General features: G+C 45.2%; 1 protein-coding gene across 9 annotated transcripts in view; it reads right to left on the bottom strand.

Moving 5' to 3' along the window:
• Positions 1–21,302, bottom strand: part of slain2 (SLAIN motif family, member 2) — a 40,046-nt gene that overhangs the window by 17,796 nt on the left and 948 nt on the right. For all 9 annotated transcript variants that reach the window (XM_084307687.1, XM_084307682.1, XM_084307684.1 and 6 more), the window contains exon 2: positions 16,627–16,769. In XM_084307687.1, coding sequence (XP_084163813.1) covers positions 16,627–16,769 — 143 coding nt within the window. The remainder of the gene's footprint in view (positions 1–16,626; positions 16,770–21,302) is intronic.

Here is a 21,302-nt window from a genome sequence, read left to right as displayed (position 1 = left end):
TGTGTGTGTGTGTGTGTGTGTGTGTGTGTGTGTGCGCGCGCGTGTGCTCAAAGCAGCCCGCCCCATGTTAGCTAGGTGTATCTGTTATATTGAGGAGGCTTGACAACCGAGGTTCAAAGTTAACTTCACATTTATTGGCTGTTGGTTTACATGTCGCTACGAAAAAAAAATCACGCAGCTCATATCTATGCTCTAGCAGCTTACAACTGTGTGTCTCGACTTCCTGCCTGGTGTGACATCACACAAGTACGGAATCCACGAGGCTCAAATGTCTGTTGTAATGACTATGCTGCCACCGAAAATGTTCAGTTTGGAATAAATATGGCTGAATGAACACACTTGTATTTCTTACAGTATCCATGACACTTTGACTCCCTTAGATATGTCAGATGATTTCTGTACTTTTCACTACATGTTTTATTACTTCTTAATCTTAAACTATCCTATCAGTCCTTAAAATAATAGTTACAAATATCCATAATCATCTACAAGACATCATTAACACTAACAATGTATATATATATATATACAGTATATATATTTTTTATCATAATGATTCTTGTGAAATAAGTTGCCTTTTGACTAAATACATTTATTTTTTCTCTCTCTACAGAAACAAAGACTGAGGCCATGTTTAGACGGGAACGCTCGCGGGTGAAACCGGCAAAATATTTCTTCGAATGTGCCTTTTGTTTATACGGCAACGGTGTTTTTGCGGGGAGAATCCGCAAAAAAGTGAGACCACCTTCCTGGGTGGAAATCCTAGAAACGATAAACCTTCGCGCTATCATCTGAACAGTCAAACCGCATAAAACTATGACGAAAGGGTTCTCAAGGCTCTCGTCACGTACTGCTTACATCACAGGCATGCGCCAGTAGCCTAGAAGCGTAAACAAAGCATGTCTGATTCTATCCATGGTGATCACCTGAAGGCTACATTGGCAGTACTTTTAAATACACAAGAATCAGTCCCGCGGCTATCGCAACTATTAGTGACTGGAGCCACTGTCTGTGAGTGACTCTGCTTTGGTCCAATCACATTCCCCCACCCACAGTCTGCGAATCAGAGGCAGAGTAGGGCGGGTCTTCACAGCACGTCTGGTTTGTCTCAACGACCTGAGGCAGTAGGCGTGTTCGAGATTGGCTAGGCGGACGCAGATCTGCGCAGGTTTTACTACGGCCTCACCAAGCGAGTTGCATGACGGTTAGAATGTTGTCCGACTTGCTCTGAAAATCTGACGAGGCGCGGAACTCTCGCAGGAGCGAGCCACGCACAGCCTTCAGAGCGAGGCTCCACAGTACCTCTCACCCGGCTGCTGCCGGCTGGGAAGCGACTTGCTATGGTCGCGCAAAGCGCCAGTATTGGCTCAGAAAGGTTGTCAGTCACCAGCCATGTGACAGCCAGGGAGTTATGAGACGTTTGATTGATTGATTGAAAACTTTATTACAGTACGGGTCTCGTCTGCGTCTACCCGTCTATCAGATACATGTATTATTATTATTATTATTGGATACAGGAGTTTGGGTACCAAGAGCTTCCTCAAATAACGTTTATTATTCAGCAGTGTGTTGTGTGTGCATGCGCGCTGCAGTGGCCAGGAGCGCACAACAAGATGGTATATACATTATGGTATATGAATAGTATATTCCACTATAGCAGTATATGGTGTGCTGTACATTTGAATCTGATCTAATTTTGCACGCGGCCCTCGCATTATAATGAGCTGGACAGGTGTGTATGTGTGTGTGGGAACGTGGGCGCGTATCTGCCATGCGATACTAGGCGAGAGGCTCTCGTGAAATCTGAAGTGTCCGACGTTCTGACTCCTCCCCCGGCTGCACTCGGCTACTCTCGTCTATTTTCGAGGCGAGCCAAAATCAATCTCGAACACGCCTAGTGTAGCGTATGGGTTGCGTGAATATTTTCCCTAACGGAGTCCTCATTTGTGCAGGCTACCGCCCTAACGGAGTTGCACTTCCACGTTCGGTTTGCGCGATCTGATTGGCCACTGACGTTTCTGGTCATGTGACATCTGCGCCAATCGTGTGACAGCGGGGCTCCGTCGTCTCGAGTCTTTACAGCCTCGTCTGCACGCAGAATTCCATCCCAAAACACTAGTTTAAACGCAACATTAAAAGTGAGACCGCAAGACGACTTTTGCGGTTTCTGTTCAGACTCTCTCCGTCTAAACATGGCCTGAGGCAACTGAGACTGAGATTTGATGCTTGCTCTCATTCATCTCACACACACACACACACACACACACACACTTACTGACAATAAAATAAGAAAGGTCTTTCAATATTGTTATTGCTTTGGTTGTTTTATTGTTACCTGTCGATATAATGTGCCTATTGTTCAAATAAATAATTATTTCAAATACAAATTATTATTTATTTCCTAAATTGTACCTCGTCCCATTTCTCCATTTCTGCCTTGCACTATATAGTATTGTATATTAGTACACTGCACAGTATTGTATATTGTATGGTAACTACGTCTATTCTGCATCGAACATTGTACATATGTCTAAACTGAACACTGTGACCTCATTTTTTTACTTCTAATTTTACTATGTTATTTTATTTCATACTTATCTTGTCTTGCACAGTCTCTGGAGCGCAACAGTAAGAAGCATTTTGTACAAAAGTATTCTGTACTTCTGTATGACAACTATTAAAGAAACTTGAAACTTGAAACTTAATCATTTGAATGGTGTCTTTATGGAAATAACAACTATAGACGGAAAAACCAAAGTAAAGATACGACATTTAGATTTTTGGGACGGTTTACATTCACTTTGGGACGGTAACAATTGTATTTCGGGACGGTGGTGAAAAAAGTTAGTCTGGAGCCCATAGCTGCAAACTCATGGAGAGTGAGAAGGGTGACAGACACAAAGCCACTCAGAGATTTCCGTAATGCCTAAATGCCCTAATGTGGGGTCAAAAAGGTGACCATCATCTAAAGGTGACTCGTTTGCAGCTTGCAGGTATGTAACATTACATGGTCAAAGTGAACAAATTAAGAAATTGCTGACATTCCTATGCATACAGTTACAGTATGCTGGAAATGCTCCACAAAATCAGTTCATGGGGGGCAAAGAAAAACACATACACCCTGTATTGACCTTGCTGCAGTGTATTAAACCTCATAGTAGCTGTTCCTACAACTACTGGGCCAAGCCTGGGGGCCCACCTTGACGCTCTACCACAACACAGACTCACACCCGTCCCTTTCATCAAAGCTCTGCAGTGTGTTGGCATCCTAGTCGAGAGAGTCCATAAACTGTATGGCAGGCGTGGGCTTGATAGAGAGTTCCTTCATTACAGGACGACAGAAAGACTTAACAATACAGGCCATTCAGGCACAGTCAATGACAGCACAATGCAATTCCCTGTGACATACAGCATCGCCGCGCCGACTGCAGCCGTCAGAAGGCCCCACACAGACCTCAGGGAGACGGATTCTTCATGGAGACCGGTCTCGTCGGTCATGAGATCGGGCCTCGCCGGCCGGGGCAGGCTGCCGTCATGGGGGGATAAGTCAGAGCCCTGGCTGGCCAGTACATCCACGCACTGCAGCCAGACAGCTCCACTCAGCTAATAGCACACTCAATCAGTGCAGGCTATGTGCCGAGTACGCTCCCATCTCCAGGGCCAGTGCCACTCCTTTACTCATCACTCCATCTCTCTCTCCCTGCCTCTCTCTCTCCCTGCCTCTCTCTCTCCATGCCTCCCTCTCTCCCTGCTGGGCGTGTTTACACAGCTGGGTGGCAACTGGAAAAGGAGCCTTTTATGATCAACTCCCTCTCCTTTCCACTTTTCCTCCTCTCTCTCTTTGTGCACTGCACTCTGTCCTGCTGCATTACTGAGGAATCATGCCGCCTTCCTCTGGGATCAGCTATGGACGATTGTCAACAATACCGTGACGCATAACAATACGTAGGCCCATACTACTCTACACACCATTAACCAAGGACATAGCCTACACTTACACCACACACACCCTCCATAATGTCAGCAGGGTTCCACGGTGGTACAATTTTAGCACTATATATGCTCCTAAAAATAAAGTCATGATACTTAGAAAGTTGGAAAAGGAGCATGTGTGTGCAACTTGAGATTATTTTTACAGGTCACGCTCCCAAATGAATGTCTCTGTACGGCTAAAAAGATCTTTCCAATTCTGTGCTGTTCAGAAACAAGTCACTGTAGTGTAGAGCTTTGTGTCCTGGAGCGTCACAGAGGTTGCGGATCATAATGATTAAAGGAAAACTCCAACATTTTGGGAAATTTGCTTATTTGGCATCTACCCTGGAGTTAGACAAGAAGATACATACCCTTTTTCTTCTCTGTGCATGCAGTAAGAGTAGGAAGACGTTTGGAACTACCGGTAGGCTAATGGAGGAACCTACTTCCAGTGACTGATGCTAAGCTAGGCTAACAGTGCATGTCTTCCTACTCCTACTGCATGCACAGAAAAGAAAAAGGGTATGTATCTTCTTGTCTAACTCCAGGGTAGATGCCAAATAAGCAAATTTCCCAAAATGTTGGAGTTTTCCTTTAATCATTATGATCCGCAACCTCTGTGACGCTCCAGGACACAAAGCTCTACACTACAGTGACTTGTTTCTGAACAGCACAGAATTGGAAAGATCAAATTTCCCAAAATGTTGGAGTTTTCCTTTAAGTGACCTATAGACCACTACACTTCCGCGTTACATTGAAATCGGGGAGGAGATTGCGGGGGGGGGGGGGGGGGGGCAAATGAATGAATGTGGATGAGAGCCTTGACATTAAGTGATTGCCGATACGGCTGTGGGGGTGCTAGAGACATGATCGAATAGACTTGTATGCGCCTAAATCTCCTGAACACGGCGCGAGACATTCCTAATCGATCAGAACTAAATTGGCAGCGAAAAATACCGTTTTTAAGCATCGATTCCCCATGCACATGCGCAGATTGGCCACGGAGTGTGACGCAACGCACATCCACCCTGGAATGTTCCATTAGAGGGGGTGTTGTGTTGTGAGAATGTGAGCGGCAATCGGAGCATCAACTACTAACAACAGAACAACAAGCAGCCATGCCTAAAAGTTGCTGTGTTGTTAATTGTTCGGCCAACATTCATTCATTGTTGTTCTGTTGTTAGTAGTTGATGCTCCGATTGCCGCTCACATTCTCGCGGTGGTCTATGCTATGATGTGTACACATCAAAGCCATTATCAAATCAAAACAGTGGAGTCATGTGGCACCGTAGCTCAATGGGTAGAGAGCAGCAGGTCACCTGATGGGGTGAGGACTTCCATTCCTACTGGAGGCTAGCCATGCTAAAAAAAAAAGTATACATTTACTGTAAGGCGCTTTGGATGAATGCATCCGGCAAATGACATTCAAGTCTTTGATAGTCCTACTGTGTGTTATTTTGGACTGATGCCAACAACAGGCTACCAGCATTATGCTGTGCCCTGTCACACTCCTCATAGCCAGAGCTAGCTTAGTGAGGGTTTGTTTTTAGCCATAGTTACTGGGATTCAACTCCTTCTGTGGGTGAAACCTGTGTGTGCTGTGTGTGTGTGTGTGTGTGTGTGTGTGTGTGTGTGTGTGTGTGTGTGTGTGTGTGTGTGTGTGTGTGTGTGTACTGTCAACTGTGACATCATGCAACACAAGCACACTGGCCAAGTTTAACAGCAGCAGTCATCATCCTTTTCAACCCTGGGGACCGACACGGCCTCGTTGAAAGTAGGCGTTCGCTACAAAACAAAAGGAACAAAAACAGAAATGGGAAAACACAACTCGGGAAGCCGACCACGGGGGCAGAAGTGTCGAACGTGGCAGAACGCGGCACTGCCAAGGTTACGGATTCAAGCGGGGGGGGGGGGGTTCAGAAAGGCACCGTACTCTACTGTACAGTAAGGCGCTTTGGAACAAAGCTTCTACCAAATGACATGTGGGCGTGAGAGGAGGGAGTAGAGGGGTCTCTATGCAAAGCTGTCCCTCCCCCCATATGGTGCCGCTAGTCAGGGTTTCACGTCAACGGGGGCTTGGAGGTGTTTGGAAACGACCCATCACTGCAGTTTAAGTAGTCGGGTCTACAGGGATTTGTAGCAGAGAGGGACCGACTGAAAATAGAGTGTCCTCAAATCCTCTGCCCTAAAACAAATAAAAGACAGTCCCTGCCTCAGGCTTATGATAGATGACATTTACACATTACACTGTGCTGTAGGACCAACTATATTCAGCATGTCATTATCAGTGAGGGGGAGCTGTTACTGACGTACCGCTGACAAACCCAACAGCTGGGGAAAACTGTTTATTACAGATCACACAGCAGCGGTTCCCAAACTTTTTTGGCCGTGCACCCCCCGTCACCTCCCGACCTAGCTGGCGCACCCCCCAATGGGTTTCTGTTCGAAAAAATTGTTTTATTTTATTTTATTTTTTATTTTATCTCTTCCCACGGTGACTATGGATAGGGAATTTCTTTATTTAATTAAAATGTTCACGACAACATGGATGCATGTACTCTGCCAGCATGTTTAATATTCATAATACTAAAGGTTTGACTAAGATTTTTATGAAATTTTATTGTAAAAAAAAAAGAAAAAAAAAGAAAAAAAATTATTTACCACCATTAGCCTTTTCTTTTTTTTATCCACTTTTTCTCCCATTTTCTATATTTTCTCCCATCCCAATTTCGTATCATCCAATTCAACCCTCCCCTGTCACGAACGCTGTTTCTTGCCTCCCACAAGCCGGCTGCAATGTGGACTAAGTCATACATAGCACAAGTCCCCTCCGGTACTTGAGGTAACAGCAGTCACATCTTTTCACCTGCGCAGCTCGATCTCTCAGTGGCGAGGAGTAACGCGTGGGAGGCTCACGCTGCCCCCGACACTTCCTGATTCTACTGCGCAGGCGCACCAACCGACCTGTAGGAGTCGCTGTCCACAACGCCTGATCCCCACCCATCAGTTTCCCACCCTCTAATACTGCCAATTGTATTAGTACGGACGACCAGCCAAACTGAAAACAATGTGGAGAGCTGGATTCGAACACGCGAACCCAGCGTCTCCACATTGGTGGCGAGTGCCTTGCCCACTACACCACCTAGCCGCCCTCACCATTAGCCTTTTCATGTCACGCACGTCGCACCACCTAGAGGGCGCTCGCGCACCGCACCACAGTTTGGGAACCACTGATTATAGAGCATAATATTCTGCTAAAGGGGCACTTCACCAAGAAACAATGCTGATTTATTTTGCACATAATCTCACACACATCCAGAAACTGCAGTTTTGCACACATTAATTTAGTCTGACAGTTATTGAATGAGTTTGAATATGGCTACCGGTGATGTCATCGTGGGACATTGAATCCTTGTAAATGGTAGGCCTAAATAAATGGTGCATTTAATATAGCGCTTTTATCCAAATCGCTTTCAAATCTTGTTCCTCACATTCACCCATTCACTCACACATTCACACAACGCTGCCCGGGAGGAGCGGGAATCGAACTGGGAGCCTTCCGACTACCAGACGGCCGCTCTACCTCCTGAGCCACTGTTGCCCCAACTTGTGTTGTTTTCAATTTAATACAGCTCCATGCATTGATGTCGATGAAAAAAATGGCAATACTTTGTTTTATAGGGATTACTACCTTATCATTTCATTGAGCTGTAATTAACACAAGGATTCAATGTCCCCCATGACATCACTGATGGCCATTATTTACTAAAAAAAAACTCAACTGGGCGGCTAGGTGGTGTAGTGGGCAAGGTGCTCGCCACCAATGCAGGAGACGCTGGGTTCGAGCCCAGCTCTCCGCATTGCTATCAGCTTGGCTGGTCGTTCATACTAACACAATTGGCAGTGTTAGGGGTGGGAAAGCTGATGGGTGGGGATCGGACGTTGTGGACAGCGACTCCTACAGGTCGGTTGGTGCGCCTGCGCAGCAGAATCAGGAAGCGACGGGGGCGGCGTGTCCCTCCCACGCAGACCCCCGCCGCTGAGAGATCGCGCTGTGCAGGTGAAAAGATGCGACGGCTGCTTCCTCGAGTACCGGAGGGGACACGTGATGTAAGCCGCAGGGCTGTACGCTAAGCTTTTTCACTAGGGGCACACTTGCCCCTAAATGAGAAATTTAGGGGCAAAAAAATGTTTTTAGGGGCAAATTTTTAAATAACAATTTTACCATTATTTATATCGATTGTTTTTGATTTTTTTTTTTTTAAAGAAAAAAAATTTTTATATAATTTTTTTTTTAATAAAATATATATATTATATAATCATACTTGTAGTTGTATTATCTGCGAGACATCGCCACCACGCAACAAGTCAAAATGCTCGCTATATGCAACCAGCTCCACTGTCTGTGTGTACTCGAGTAGCCTCCAGCTACGGCCAGGATTCTCCGGAGCTGCAGCTGGACCCTATACTGTAGCCTCCAGCTACGGCCAGGATTCTCCGGCGCTGCAGCTGGACCCTATTGACTATATTCAGCGTGCCCTCAGCTCGAATACGCATCGACTCAGTGTTATAAGACATTGATATCAGGAGCTATCTGTAGCTATTTAGTTTAATGGGACGTTTCGTTTTGAACAGTGAGCTAACGCGAGCTATCATGCACTACTAGACTTGCTGGAGCATTTGTTGATATCAGTAGCTAGCTGGCTGGCAGGCTCACCGAGGTCCCAGTGTCCCACTAGAGACTAGTGTTTACAACAGCCACGGGTGGGCGGTTAGGTGGCCGAGCGGAGATTGCGTTCGTCACCAGCCCCGGAGCTGAGCTGGATTTGCCTGTTCGAATCCAGCTCACAGCTCCGGGGTTGTCACCAGCTTGGCTGGCCGTCTGCACTGATACAATTGGCTGTATCAGAGGGTGGGAGAAGCTGGCGGGGTGGGTCCGGGTCGTTGTAAACAGCGACTCCTACAGTTCGGTCGGGGCGCCTGCTAAGCGCGGATTGGACGTGAGGGGGATAGTGTGGTCCTCCCACACGCTACGCCCTCTCAATGAGAATCCGCGCTGCCAGGTGAAAAGAAGCGGTGATTGGCTGGACGTGTGTCGGAGGAAGCACGTGGTAGCCTCCACTCTCCCAGATGATCTGACTGTGGGGGGTAAGTGCGCAGCGACCAGGAAGGGACTGGGAATTGGCATACGACTAACATTGGGATGGGAGAAAATCGGAGGAAAAATGGAGGGGGAAAAAGACCAAAAAAAAAAAAAAAAAAAACAGCCACGGGTGCGGGAGGGAGGAGTGTGTCTGAGTTCAGTTCAGTTCGGCTCACTATAGGAGGTCGAACGCGTCGAAAATATGAAGCAATACTAACTTTACTTTTCTTCATAGCTAAATGAATCAGACAGTCAGCCAGTCTATCAGAGTGAGTGCTCAGTCGATTGTTCCCGCTGATCATACCTGCTGAGTGCTCACTCCTCAGCTCGCGTGAGTGACGTCATCGCGTCATCACACGCCTTGGATAATTTAGGAGTGAAATGCGAATGCAAGGCTTGAAAGCACTACTCGCAAGCCCGCCCCCAGATAATTATTTACCAATCGCAACGGCCAATTAAAGGGGCAATTCGCGATCATCTCGTCGCAGTGTACAGCCCTGTAAGGCTTCGTCCACATTGCAGCCGGCTTGTGGGAGGCATGGCCTAACAGCGTTCGAGACAGGGGAGGATAGAATTGGACGATACGAAATTGGGATGGGAGAAAAATAGAAAACGGGAGAAAAAAGTAGATAAAAAAATAAAATAAAATCAACTGAATGAATACGTGCAAAACTGTCTTTGCAAAACATAGTTTTTGGATGTGTGTGAGATTATGTGCAAAATAAATCAGCATTGTTTTTTGGTGAAGTGCCCCTTTAAAACGTAGAAAGGTGTTTGACGACAACATATTGAGTATTGAATATTGATTAGCAGATGTTAAAATACTTCACAAAATGTATTTCCCCCCCTTAGAGATGATAATCTAAGTCTGAATAATGCATTTGTTTTTTTACTGAAGAGTCATTCCAGTTTCTGTCACAGACCACTGCTTGCTTACATTTACTGAAGGGGAAAGTGTAATAGAGTCCTTTCCCTTTTGCTGCAGAATCGTCAGACCAGCGTTCCACTGTCAAACAATACCCTAAATGAAATCTGCACACAACAGCCTAATAGAATGAATCTGCACACAACAGCCTAATAGAATGAATAGGGTGGCTTTAGGGCTGGATATGAAGGTACAGTATACCGTCATCCATGCAAAAGGTGTGTATTTTTTACTATACTGACGTTAACAATATATAGAAATCGTAAATCTATATGTATTTTTAAGTAAATCTAAAATAATTTCCTCTCAGCAGTTTGATACATTTACATAATATATTTTAGGCATAGAAGTTAGATTAAAAATATACCCTTTTTGAATGAGAAAGCACCACGACAACAATTGTATTCCAAACAAAAAGACATCAGAGATGTCAAATCACGCTGTGATCTACACTGGAAAAACCAAATACTGTTATACTATCAAAAGTACGAAAAATATTGTGATATCATATTTTGACCATATCACTATAGTTTAAAGTTTGAGCCATCTTTAATATGAAACTATAACAATATACAATGACATGCCTTTCACGTGAGAGGAGGCCACAGAGGGTTAGGCTAATATTATGAATCAGATGGAAGAGATCCACATGGATAAGACGACAGAAATGATAGAAATTAGATACGGTAGTGTGAAAGGACATGACGCGTATTGAAGATTAGGCCCGAAAGACATGTCAAAACGGTTAAGAGGGAGACATATGACGGCCCTGCTATGTGCCTGGGGTTAGGGACTTTCTGTTCTAGCGTGTTCTCGTCAAACTAGCTGGATCAACATCCCGACACAGCTGTCTGAGCAGCAGAAAGGTGAAGTGATAGTCTTCAGAGGCTAATTCAATAGGTCAGCTCCAGGTGCAAATGGTTTAGACATTTTGAAAAACACGAATCAAAAAGGTGTCTCACTGTTATACTATTACCTGCCAACTATCCCAGGAAACAGTACTCCTCCTGTCACTTACTTATGTAACCAAAGCATGGAATTCAGGGATGCATCGTTTACATTCTCACACGGAGTGTTAAGACTGAGGGCTTGGTCACCATGGACACAGACTGGAACAAAATGTGTTGTCTATTCACACTGCTCAGACAGGCTGGAGGAATGACTGACACACACACACACACACACACCTCCCCTTCTCAATGATGTAGCCATTATATTACAGAATAGGCAAATTAGTATGATGACTTACATTTGCCATAAGTGACTTGAATTTCTTCTGTGAACAGTCACTTGTGCAGAAACAGTTCAAACCCTCAGCCAAAAACCATGGCAACAGGATTTCCACAGAATCCACACTTAGAGAGGTTCCACACACCCATCGTGAGAGAGAGGTTCCATACTCCTGTCTGAGAGAGAGGTTCCACACACCCATCTGAGAGAGAGGTTCCATACTCCTGTCTGAGAGAGAGGTTCCACACACCCATCTGAGAGAGAGGTTCCACACACCTGTCTGAGATTGAGGTTCCACACACCCGTCTGAGAGAGGTTCCACACACCCATCTGAGAGAGAGGTTCCACACACCTGTCTGAGAGAGGTTCCACACACCCATCTGAGAGAGGTTCCACACACCCATCGTGAGAGAGAGGTTCCATACACCTGTCTGAGAGAGAGGTTCCACACACCCATCTGAGAGAGGTTCCACACACCCATCTGAGAGAGAGGTTCCACACACCCATCTGAGAGAGGTTCCACACACCCATCTGAGAGAGGTTCCACACTCCTGTCTGAGAGAGAGGTTCCACACACCCATCTGAGAGAGAGGTTCCATACTCCTGTCTGAGAGAGGTTCCACACACCCATCTGAGAGAGAGGTTCCACACACCCGTCTGAGAGGTTCCATACTCCCGTCTGAGAGAGAGGTTCCACACACCTGTCTGAGAGAGAGGTTCCACACACCCGTCTGAGAGGTTCCACACTCCCGTCTGAGAGAGAGGTTCCACACTCCTGTCTGAGAGAGAGGTTCCATACACCTGTCTGAGAGAGAGGTTCCACACACCCGTCTGAGAGGTTCCACACTCCCGTCTGAGAGAGAGGTTCCACACTCCCGTCTGAGAGAGAGGTTCCACACTCCCGTCTGAGAGAGAGGTTCCATGCTCCTGTCTGAGAGAGAGGTTCCATACTCCTGTCTGAGAGAGAGGTTCCATACTCCTGTCTGAGAGAGAGGTTCCATACTCCTGTCTGAGAGAGGTTCCATACTCCTGTCTGAGAGAGGTTCCATGCTCCCGTCTGAGAGAGAGGTTCCACACTCCCGTCTGAGAGAGAGGTTCCACACTCCCGTCTGAGAGAGAGGTTCCACACTCCCGTCTGAGAGAGAGGTTCCACACTCCCGTCTGAGAGAGAGGTTCCACACTCCCGTCTGAGAGAGAGGTTCCACACTCCCGTCCGAGAGAGAGGTTCCATACTCCTGTCTGAGAGAGAGGTTCCATGCTCCTGTCTGAGAGAGAGGTTCCATACTCCTGTCTGAGAGAGAGGTTCCATACTCCTGTCTGAGAGAGAGGTTCCATACTCCTGTCTGAGAGAGGTTCCATACTCCTGTCTGAGAGAGGTTCCATGCTCCTGTCTGAGAGAGAGGTTCCATACTCCTGTCTGAGAGAGAGGCTCCATGCTCCTGTCTGAGAGAGAGGTTCCATACTCCTGTCTGAGAGAGAGGTTCCATACTCCTGTCTGAGAGAGAGGTTCCATACTCCTGTCTGAGAGAGAGGTTCCATGCTCCTGTCTGAGAGAGAGGTTCCAACACTGCCCTCTGAGTGACGGCGTGAGAGAGAACAGCCAGGAGGGCGTGTGTGTCACACACACACACACATGCCAAGATCCAGCCTGGATGTAATGTTGAGCAAGAGACATCTCATCTTCCTGGATGAAGCTGTCCATGTGTGGTTTTGTCCCGACTCATGATCGGAAGATCGCAGGTTCAAGCCCCGGTCAAGGCTGTTGTGCCACAGGGAGAACTCTGTCCTCTGGACTTGTTAGTAACGATGCCCTTGTAACGATAGGGAGGGACACCGCACAGTTGCGAGTGACATCCTTCGGATGAGACATTAAACCGAGGTCCTAACTGAATTTGGTCGTTAAAAGAACACAGGGCGCCTAAAGTAGGGGGTTCTCTGACGTTCCTGGACAAATTCCCAATCAGGTCTCTGACATCAAGGTCACCTAATCATCCCTCCCCCTTAACTGGCGGATATAAATCTAGTCTAATGAGCGTTTCAGCCATTTCAGCCTACATAGCCCAATGTTGGGTGCTTCAGTGGTGGTGAAGGAGGCTATTTCAACCCTCCATTGTAAAGCGCTATATATATACTGTAAATGCAATAATCCTTCCCCTTAGGTGGAGAGAAGGAACGAGGAGCCACTGGGGATCTCAGGTGTCTGGATTAGAAGCCATAGTGTCTTAGTCATATTTATTTCTTGAACTAATGCCCATGCCAGCAATGCCCATCGATTGTGGGTGAGTTCAGGTTGGTATTGGTCATGACTGTAGTGGGGAGGATACATGTCCATTGCGAATGACTCATCCGCCTTCCACATCTACAGTGATGATGTCACCACCAAACACAACCATGCTTCCCTAAACCCCTCTTAAGTGGCTACTTGCCCGGGGTGTTATTAGTCAGCTACTGGGCAGTCAAGTGTACTCTCCTTTTACCGAGAGGCCTCTTGGGATATCTATGAGCATGATGCAACAAAATGGCAAAGAGCTACTCCATCATTAGCCACTGATAGAACAGGTGCTGTTGAGTCATCATGATCTGTAAAGGTACTGAGAAATTGTGAAGACGAGGCCATTATTACATCCGCTTCCGAGAGCCACATTCAGCGAACCGTTAACTTAACATGATCCTACTGTCACATGAGCATACCTCTATAAAAATGGAACTGACCCCTCCCATTTTTAGCTGGGAGGATCTACAGCCTGCCCTGCCTGAGGGGACGGCTATTATTAGTGGTCCTCGTCACGAACACAGAGGGACATGGGACACACTGGCCTAAAGGAGCGACTCCGTCGATTCGGACTCCAGAGTATCGTTCCGATCTGCTACTTCTACTGAACAATGTGGACTCAAAAGAAGAACAAAGACCTTCTGTCTTTGCAGTCAATGGACAGAAAGGATTGAGATGTGCTAATCCATTTTCTCCATGAAAAAGCGATCTGACATGCTTCTATGTGGCAGAAAGATCGCAGATATCTGACATGTTTCACACGACTCTCAGGTGGTCCAGAACAGGGCAGCACGGTTGGTACTGGGCTGCTCACTAAGGTCTAATGTGAGCCGTATGCATGCCCGCCTCTCTTGGCTTAACGTTGAAAATAGATTGTCTTTTAATTAGAGCTGGGCCATTAACGGCGTTAACATGCTGCGTTAACGCTATACTAGTATCGCGCGATAATATAATTAACACATTAATATAAAAAAAAAAAAAAAAAAAAAAAAAAAAATTAATTTTTTTTTTTTTTTTTACCTTTATTTACCCAGGGTAGGTTCGCTGAGCACAGATGCTCTTTTTCAGGAACGCCCTGCTTCACATTCACACAGTTCCATTCACACCTGGGAGCTGCCCAGTACAACCACAGTTGACACCATTGGCCACTGAGCAACTCCACTGGAGCAGTTGATTCAAGCCATGTCACATAGTTCAAGTTTGAAATGATTCTTTCTGTTTTGCTCCTGAGAGTGCTAGATACTGTACTGTACTGGTAATATTATTTATTTGTGTTAACTTCTGAATAAAACAACTTATTAAACACAAGTACATCTTATTGAACATTATTTTGATATTTCATTACCAATTATCATAGCAAAACAGCTTTTTCAAACAGTCTGTAATGCATTTTGGAAACGGGAGATGGGCTCATGGTGTAATGGGCCACCTGGCCTGAGAAACATAAGGAGGAAAGAAAAAGTAAGGACTTACTTCTGGTCATTATTTGGGTAGAACACACATATTTTGAATGCCTTCGGCAGTTTTTTTTTTTTTTTGGGGGCATTTTAATCTAGATTAATCTAGATTAAATCCAGGATTGCAGATAGATTAATCTAGATTAAAAAAATTTATCTATGCCCACCTCTACTTTTAATATACTTGTGCTGTTCAAGTTGGTCATGAGCAGTAAAACTCCTGTTTTTATACATAATCAGATTGTTTTTAGTAATACTGTGCACAAGCATTACACTAGAGGTTCCAGTAGTGGGCAGCTTGAATTGCCAGGTCCTAGAACCAGCGCTTTGGGGAGATCTTTTATTTTTAGAGCATTAACTCTTTGGAATGGCCTGCCTCGGAACCACTGCTGCATTTACAGTAGATTCACCTTTTAAAATAATCTTAAATTGTTTTTAACACTGTAAAGTTATTTTTTGTTTTTGTTTTACACTAATGTAATGTTAGCTATCTTAATTGTTACAGTAGTTTCATTATGCATTGTGTGTACTGACTTTTAATAATTTTGTTTTTGCAATAGTAATTGTTTTTGTATGTTTTTTTGTGTGTGGACCCCAGGAAGACTAGCTGGTTGCTATCGCACCAGCTAATGGGGATCCCTAATAAAATAAAATCAAATCAAAGGTCTTGGGGATATTCTCGGATATATCCGATAACCCGATTAGCATCATTGCCCCCCGACATCCCATACTTAGATACTAGCATCACTCTTACCCTTTGATAGTATTGGATTTGATTGAGTGGATACAGGAGAAGAGCAGAGAGGAAGAGGAGAGTGAGAATAGCTGGATATAATTTGATCACAAAAAAAAGAGAATAGCTGGATATACAGAAGTGAGTGAAAAGCTGTCCTATTCCTAACATACAGCAATGCACGCAAATGAATAGCAAAACGAGCGCAAATTCGCAATAGCTGCAACCTTTTTGTGATAGGCCACTGCTATTATCATTTAGCCAATTGGCATGAACATACACACACACACCATCACACACACTTGACCTCTATGCCCAATCTCAGCCTCCTAGGGCAAAACATGTGGCAGCTAGAGGGTGGGGACATTCTGGACGAGCCGGTGACTTATTGCGCAGCTGGTTGCAGCTAATAATAGAAGTGAACTGAATTGGTCTTAGTACTTCCGATCAGGCTGTACTGACCTGTATTGTGCATCAACAAAGCCAGTGGCTTCACACAGCCATGAGAAATCACGTGTGTTGTTGGTATGCCAGTGGATTTTCTTTCTCCAAATATTTTAATTGGATGATAAGAACTATATTCTTCCGTTGATCCTGTGAGAGCTTACGTGTTCTCGGAAGCCAATTAACATGCACATGCATATTAGCCTGCACTGATTCTGAAATAAGATTGAACCAGATTTGCATTCATGATGAAGAAGGATTTGTTCTCTCATAGTAACTCGCTCATGTGAAAGACACGTGAAACAGCAAAAAATAAGAAAAATGACCCCTGTCATCTGCAGTTAAATCCAGCTGGCCTGGCACAGCGCTCTCCCGCCACCACGTCACGCTGCTCGCCTCTCTGTACGCTCATGTCCACTCGGGAACAGCTGATGTTGGGGGTTATTTTACCTGACATGGTGAGGTCCAGTCTGTGGATCAGGGAGCGCTTGGCGGACTCCATGTCAGGACTGGGGTTGTCGAGCGCCTGGCGACACCACACGATGGGACTCAGAGTCTTCTGCAGTGGGCTGTTAAGCTTCGCCTCGTACAGCCTGAGAGAAGAGGCGATCACACACACAATTACCTCACTGTACACACTGACATATGCATACATTGTTTATCAAGTTCATTAAAGCAAGCTGTTGGAGCGGTGAGGGGTCAAAAAGGCACATGTTTTCAAGTACAAAGAACTGCAGCAACTGGAAAACGAATACAGAGGGGAATTACCGGAATTTTAAGCACTCTTCCAAGCACCCATTCTCCCAGAAAAAGAGTGACGTCGTTTATACCATCTACTAGAAAACAATGCTAACAAGGAGAGGCACGCGGGAAAATTATGACAGAGACAACCGATAGGTGATATGACCTGGTAACTATCAGAGGAGGTCTATGTGTTGTGGGGATGATGAACATATGGATGGTGTTTTATCACGGACTACATCACGGACAGAGAGGGAACGAGCCGTTTTATCCAACGACTGAATGTTCATTCCCTTGGAAATTATTCACCACAAAATGTACGGCTCAAATAGCAGAATAGGCCTATATCTCTGTATTGTGGTCACGGTTTGGTACATTTTTACAGGGGGAGAACATTTCCATAGTGAAATGCCAACTCTAATTTGAGATCTTTTTTTATGTGAAACAAAATTGGAATTGAATAGGCCTATTCAGCATTGTGGGGGCATTGCCTTATTTTATGGTCACAGTAGAAATTCCACCATCTGAAAAGCTTACAAAAGGTTGGGCTATTTTGTACATTTTGTAGTCATTTGCACTTTTCCACACACTAGAAATATGAGTTCAAATCTAGGTCATGTGTTGCTACAACAGAAATGGCACCTCCAGCCAAGATTCTGCACAGATTACTACCTTTTGTCTCTGTGGCTAGTGGCTACTGGCTATTACTCCACATTGGGGACAGTGCGACTTCACAGAGACTAAGTTCCAAAGATGAAGATGGCCTTGCCGCATTTGATAAGTTTGATAGCAAGTTGCAGCAAAAGCTGACCATTCCACGTCTCCACCTCACCAATTATGAAACCAATAGCACACAGCGATTAGGGGTTAGCGCCTGAATCATTTTTACAAATACTTTACTCCACCGCTGAAGAGAAGAGGAGCAGATCGGAGCTTCAGGAGGAGAATTCTGAGTCAGCAGCTTGTCAGCTCCGTTTCAGGCAAAGAGGAAACCTTCCATAGCAATGTTGCAGGCCTACTGTACATTTTCTGCAGTTGGAAGATAGGCCTGTTTTTAAGTTGCCTCGTACCATCATAGAGTCTGTCAACAAAGCACAACATTCAATATTCCACATAACGCAACGGCTGCGGTTTACCGTTTCTTACATCGACAGCAAACCCTGACTATATAAAACGCATGGTGCATGCACTTGGGCCGCAGGACATTGATATGCATCTATCCAGTCAACAGAGAGCGGCCCTGCAAATCCAGTCTGATGCTAATTCAGCCAGGGATTACAGTCTATGGCAAGGTCTCTGTAGTACGGGGTAATAATAATCCAGAGTATCAATCTAATCCAATGGGCAGGGAAACATCCAGGCAGGCAGCCCAGAACAACAGAGGGGACTGGGTCTGTAGGGCATAAAAGGAGGGACCAGAAATAAGAGTAACTGTAATATGGAAGCTATCAGTCCAGCCTGACAGCCAGCATAGGTTTCCTACAAGCAGCAGACCAATGGGCCATGTTTACTCTGATGATTGATCTAGTTAATGGGCTGCCAGCAACCAAATAGGCTGCATACATAATCAGACAATCTGGCCTATAGCCTATTTGCAGAGTCGTCTCCTCAGCTCTCATCTCCACAGTCCCTCCCTGGTAGTGAAACCTACAAGATAACCATAATGTCCCCTTCACCAAGCGCTGACCTACTCCCAATGTGCCCTACCTTTTTTCCTGTGCCATCAGCACGGAGGCCAATCAGCCAATGGAGACCAAAGCAAACCATAACAAAACGATTAACGATGGGTAGGCCTGCCACGATAACACATTTTGCTGGGCGATTAATTGCCCCCGAAAATATCGCGATAAGCGATATTATTGCGACCGGTTAGAGAAATTTTTTTTGAGACATTTATTTCCCAAAACTTTTATTTTGAAGCCCACCGCTCCGTCTTTTCCGGTGTTTTAGACTTTTCCCCGGCGCTGCACCTGGACCCTAGTCAGCAGCCCTCACTCATGCGATGTAAACCAGGGACTCGAATACGCATGTTGTTGTAGGACATTGATGCCAAGAGCTATCTGTAGCTACTGCTGGATGGCGTTGGGACAACGCCTCAGTGAACTATTTAGTTTACTGCGACATTTCGTAGTGACTAGTTACCTAGCCAACGGAGGTATTATGCACTGGACTATTGCTGGAGGATTTGTTGATGTCGGGAGCTATCCGTAGCTAGCCGGCTGGATAACGTTACACAATGCCTCGTGTATTAAACTAAGTGAATAGTTGACTGGGTCATTTTGTAACGGTAGCTAACGTTATCTCACGAAGGTCCCACACTGACTAGACTAACGTCACGGTGAGGCAATAGCCTCTGTTTACATGCAGGCATTAGCAGCAGCAGCAGTGCTAACTAACGTTACATGGTTACAGAAACAGGTGGGGAGGGGGTAGCAGCAGCAGCAGTGCGCGGTGCGCGCTTCATGTCTGCTGAGACAGCGAGTGAGAACTCCGCTAAAGAATTGGATCATGATTTTCGGTTTTCACATGACTATTTGATAGCCCGTCACACGGCGCATTTAACGCTACTTGATTAAAAGGAGCAACACTATTGAGAAATGTAGTTAAGCTATGTGGCGTTGCCCCACGGAGCTCCTGATGGAAACAAGACAAACGTCTTTCTCAGGTCTGCATCCCCTTAACAATTGTATGTATTGAGCCGTACTGTATTGTACCCATTCTGCAATCTGTTAAATAAAGTTTTCATTCATTCATTCATCTGTGCTGTGCTCTGTAGTAAAGCCAGCGGCCCGCCTCCCAACACGGACAGTGACTGACAAGGGGCACTGGTTCCGCCTCATTAAAACAAACGCGCAAATAGCAATTAATCGCGCCCGTCAAAATCATTGCATTAATTTTAATTATCGCGGCAATTAATCGATTTATTGCTTATCGCGGCAGGCCTAACGATGGGCAATCGCAGAGGTAGACATCATTACTGGGATGTCCAGACACTGTTACTAAGTGTTTTAAACTCGTTTACTGTTATAAACAAAACAAGGTAAGTGTGTGTCCTAGCACCCCATTGATCTTTTTTAAACCCATCTCCTGAGTCAACGGCATGGTTGGTATAAGCTCTGTGATGAGGCCTGATTTCCACTTGTAAACTGCCTCTGCTGCGAATGTTTGAGGGATCTCCTTGAGTTGGGATGAGTGATGAGATTTGCACAGCAGCACAAATCCAATCAATCACAGTTTCCTGGTTCAGGGATTGCACTCCGGAGGAATATCTATGTAAAGCCACCTAAACCCTTATAACCACAACTGCTCAGAGCTGAGCGAAGAACACACCGTATTGAACTGTAAAGGGATTACAAGATTAATGTGGACATTGATGCCAAAATGATTCAGTTAAGAAAAAAGTTTAACTGACAACAGTGCCGAATGGTCATCCCCCTAACCAACGAGTCATAACACTGTCATAATATAAATAATAAACGTCAGTAATACCCTTTAAATAGACGCCAGTCTTATGACATACAAACAGCACAGCAGATGTACCGGTTAGGCCTAAATCACGAGAGATGACAGTGTTGTTACTTGTTTCACACCTTTAGGCTCTTGTCTCCTGGCTATGCAGTAGTCTGTAGCTTGGGTTTCAACAGTAATCCTCATTGGAATCTTAACATGGGGGGTAACCATGGCTGCCTCTCCCAATAGGTTTTAACAGGCAAGCAACTTTCAATTTCACTGAACATAACAGACTCCTCATACCACTGTCATGTGATTCCAAGTCATCATCATCAGTCATCATAAGATACTAAAACAATTAAACTGGTGGTAATCACAAACTTGACATTTCAGTTGAGGGCCTGGGCCCACCATCTAAGAAGAAATCAACCTCCTAACATCGTGTGGTGATTATTTCTGAGTTATACGGAGGCAGAGTGAAAGGGTTGGACATTTGACAGTGATTCCATGACAAAGCATTATCTTAAAAACCCCACGTCAGAGAGGGGTGGTTTGGCAACGCAACAACACATGTGATGATTCCATAAACCAAAACACCACCATGATCAACGTTGAATGACTCCAGAGTTTCTGGCCAAAGCCATTGAGAAGATTGCAATGGATTACTGTGGATTCTCCCCGCTGCCAGACACCCACCCAACCCCACCTACCCAACCTCCTCCAATGTACAGTTTCTACGTCAAATGTATATACTCTCTTTTCTGGACTCTTTTTTGTATCACAAACAGTACTGTATTTGCAAATCTGGTATGTCATAAATGTATAGATGTAGCAGTACTGTCTATCTGTATGTCATGTATGTGATGAATTGAAAATGGGGGACCCTGATGTAAACAAGACGAAAGTCTTTCTCTGGTCTGCATCCCCTTAACAAT

Source organism: Notolepis coatsorum (assembly GCF_963971535.1).
Source record: "Notolepis coatsorum genome assembly, chromosome: 2".
Lineage (NCBI taxonomy): Eukaryota > Metazoa > Chordata > Actinopteri > Aulopiformes > Paralepididae > Notolepis > Notolepis coatsorum.
The sequence above is the reverse complement of the archived record's forward strand: the minus strand, read 5'-3'. Positions and strand labels throughout refer to the sequence as shown.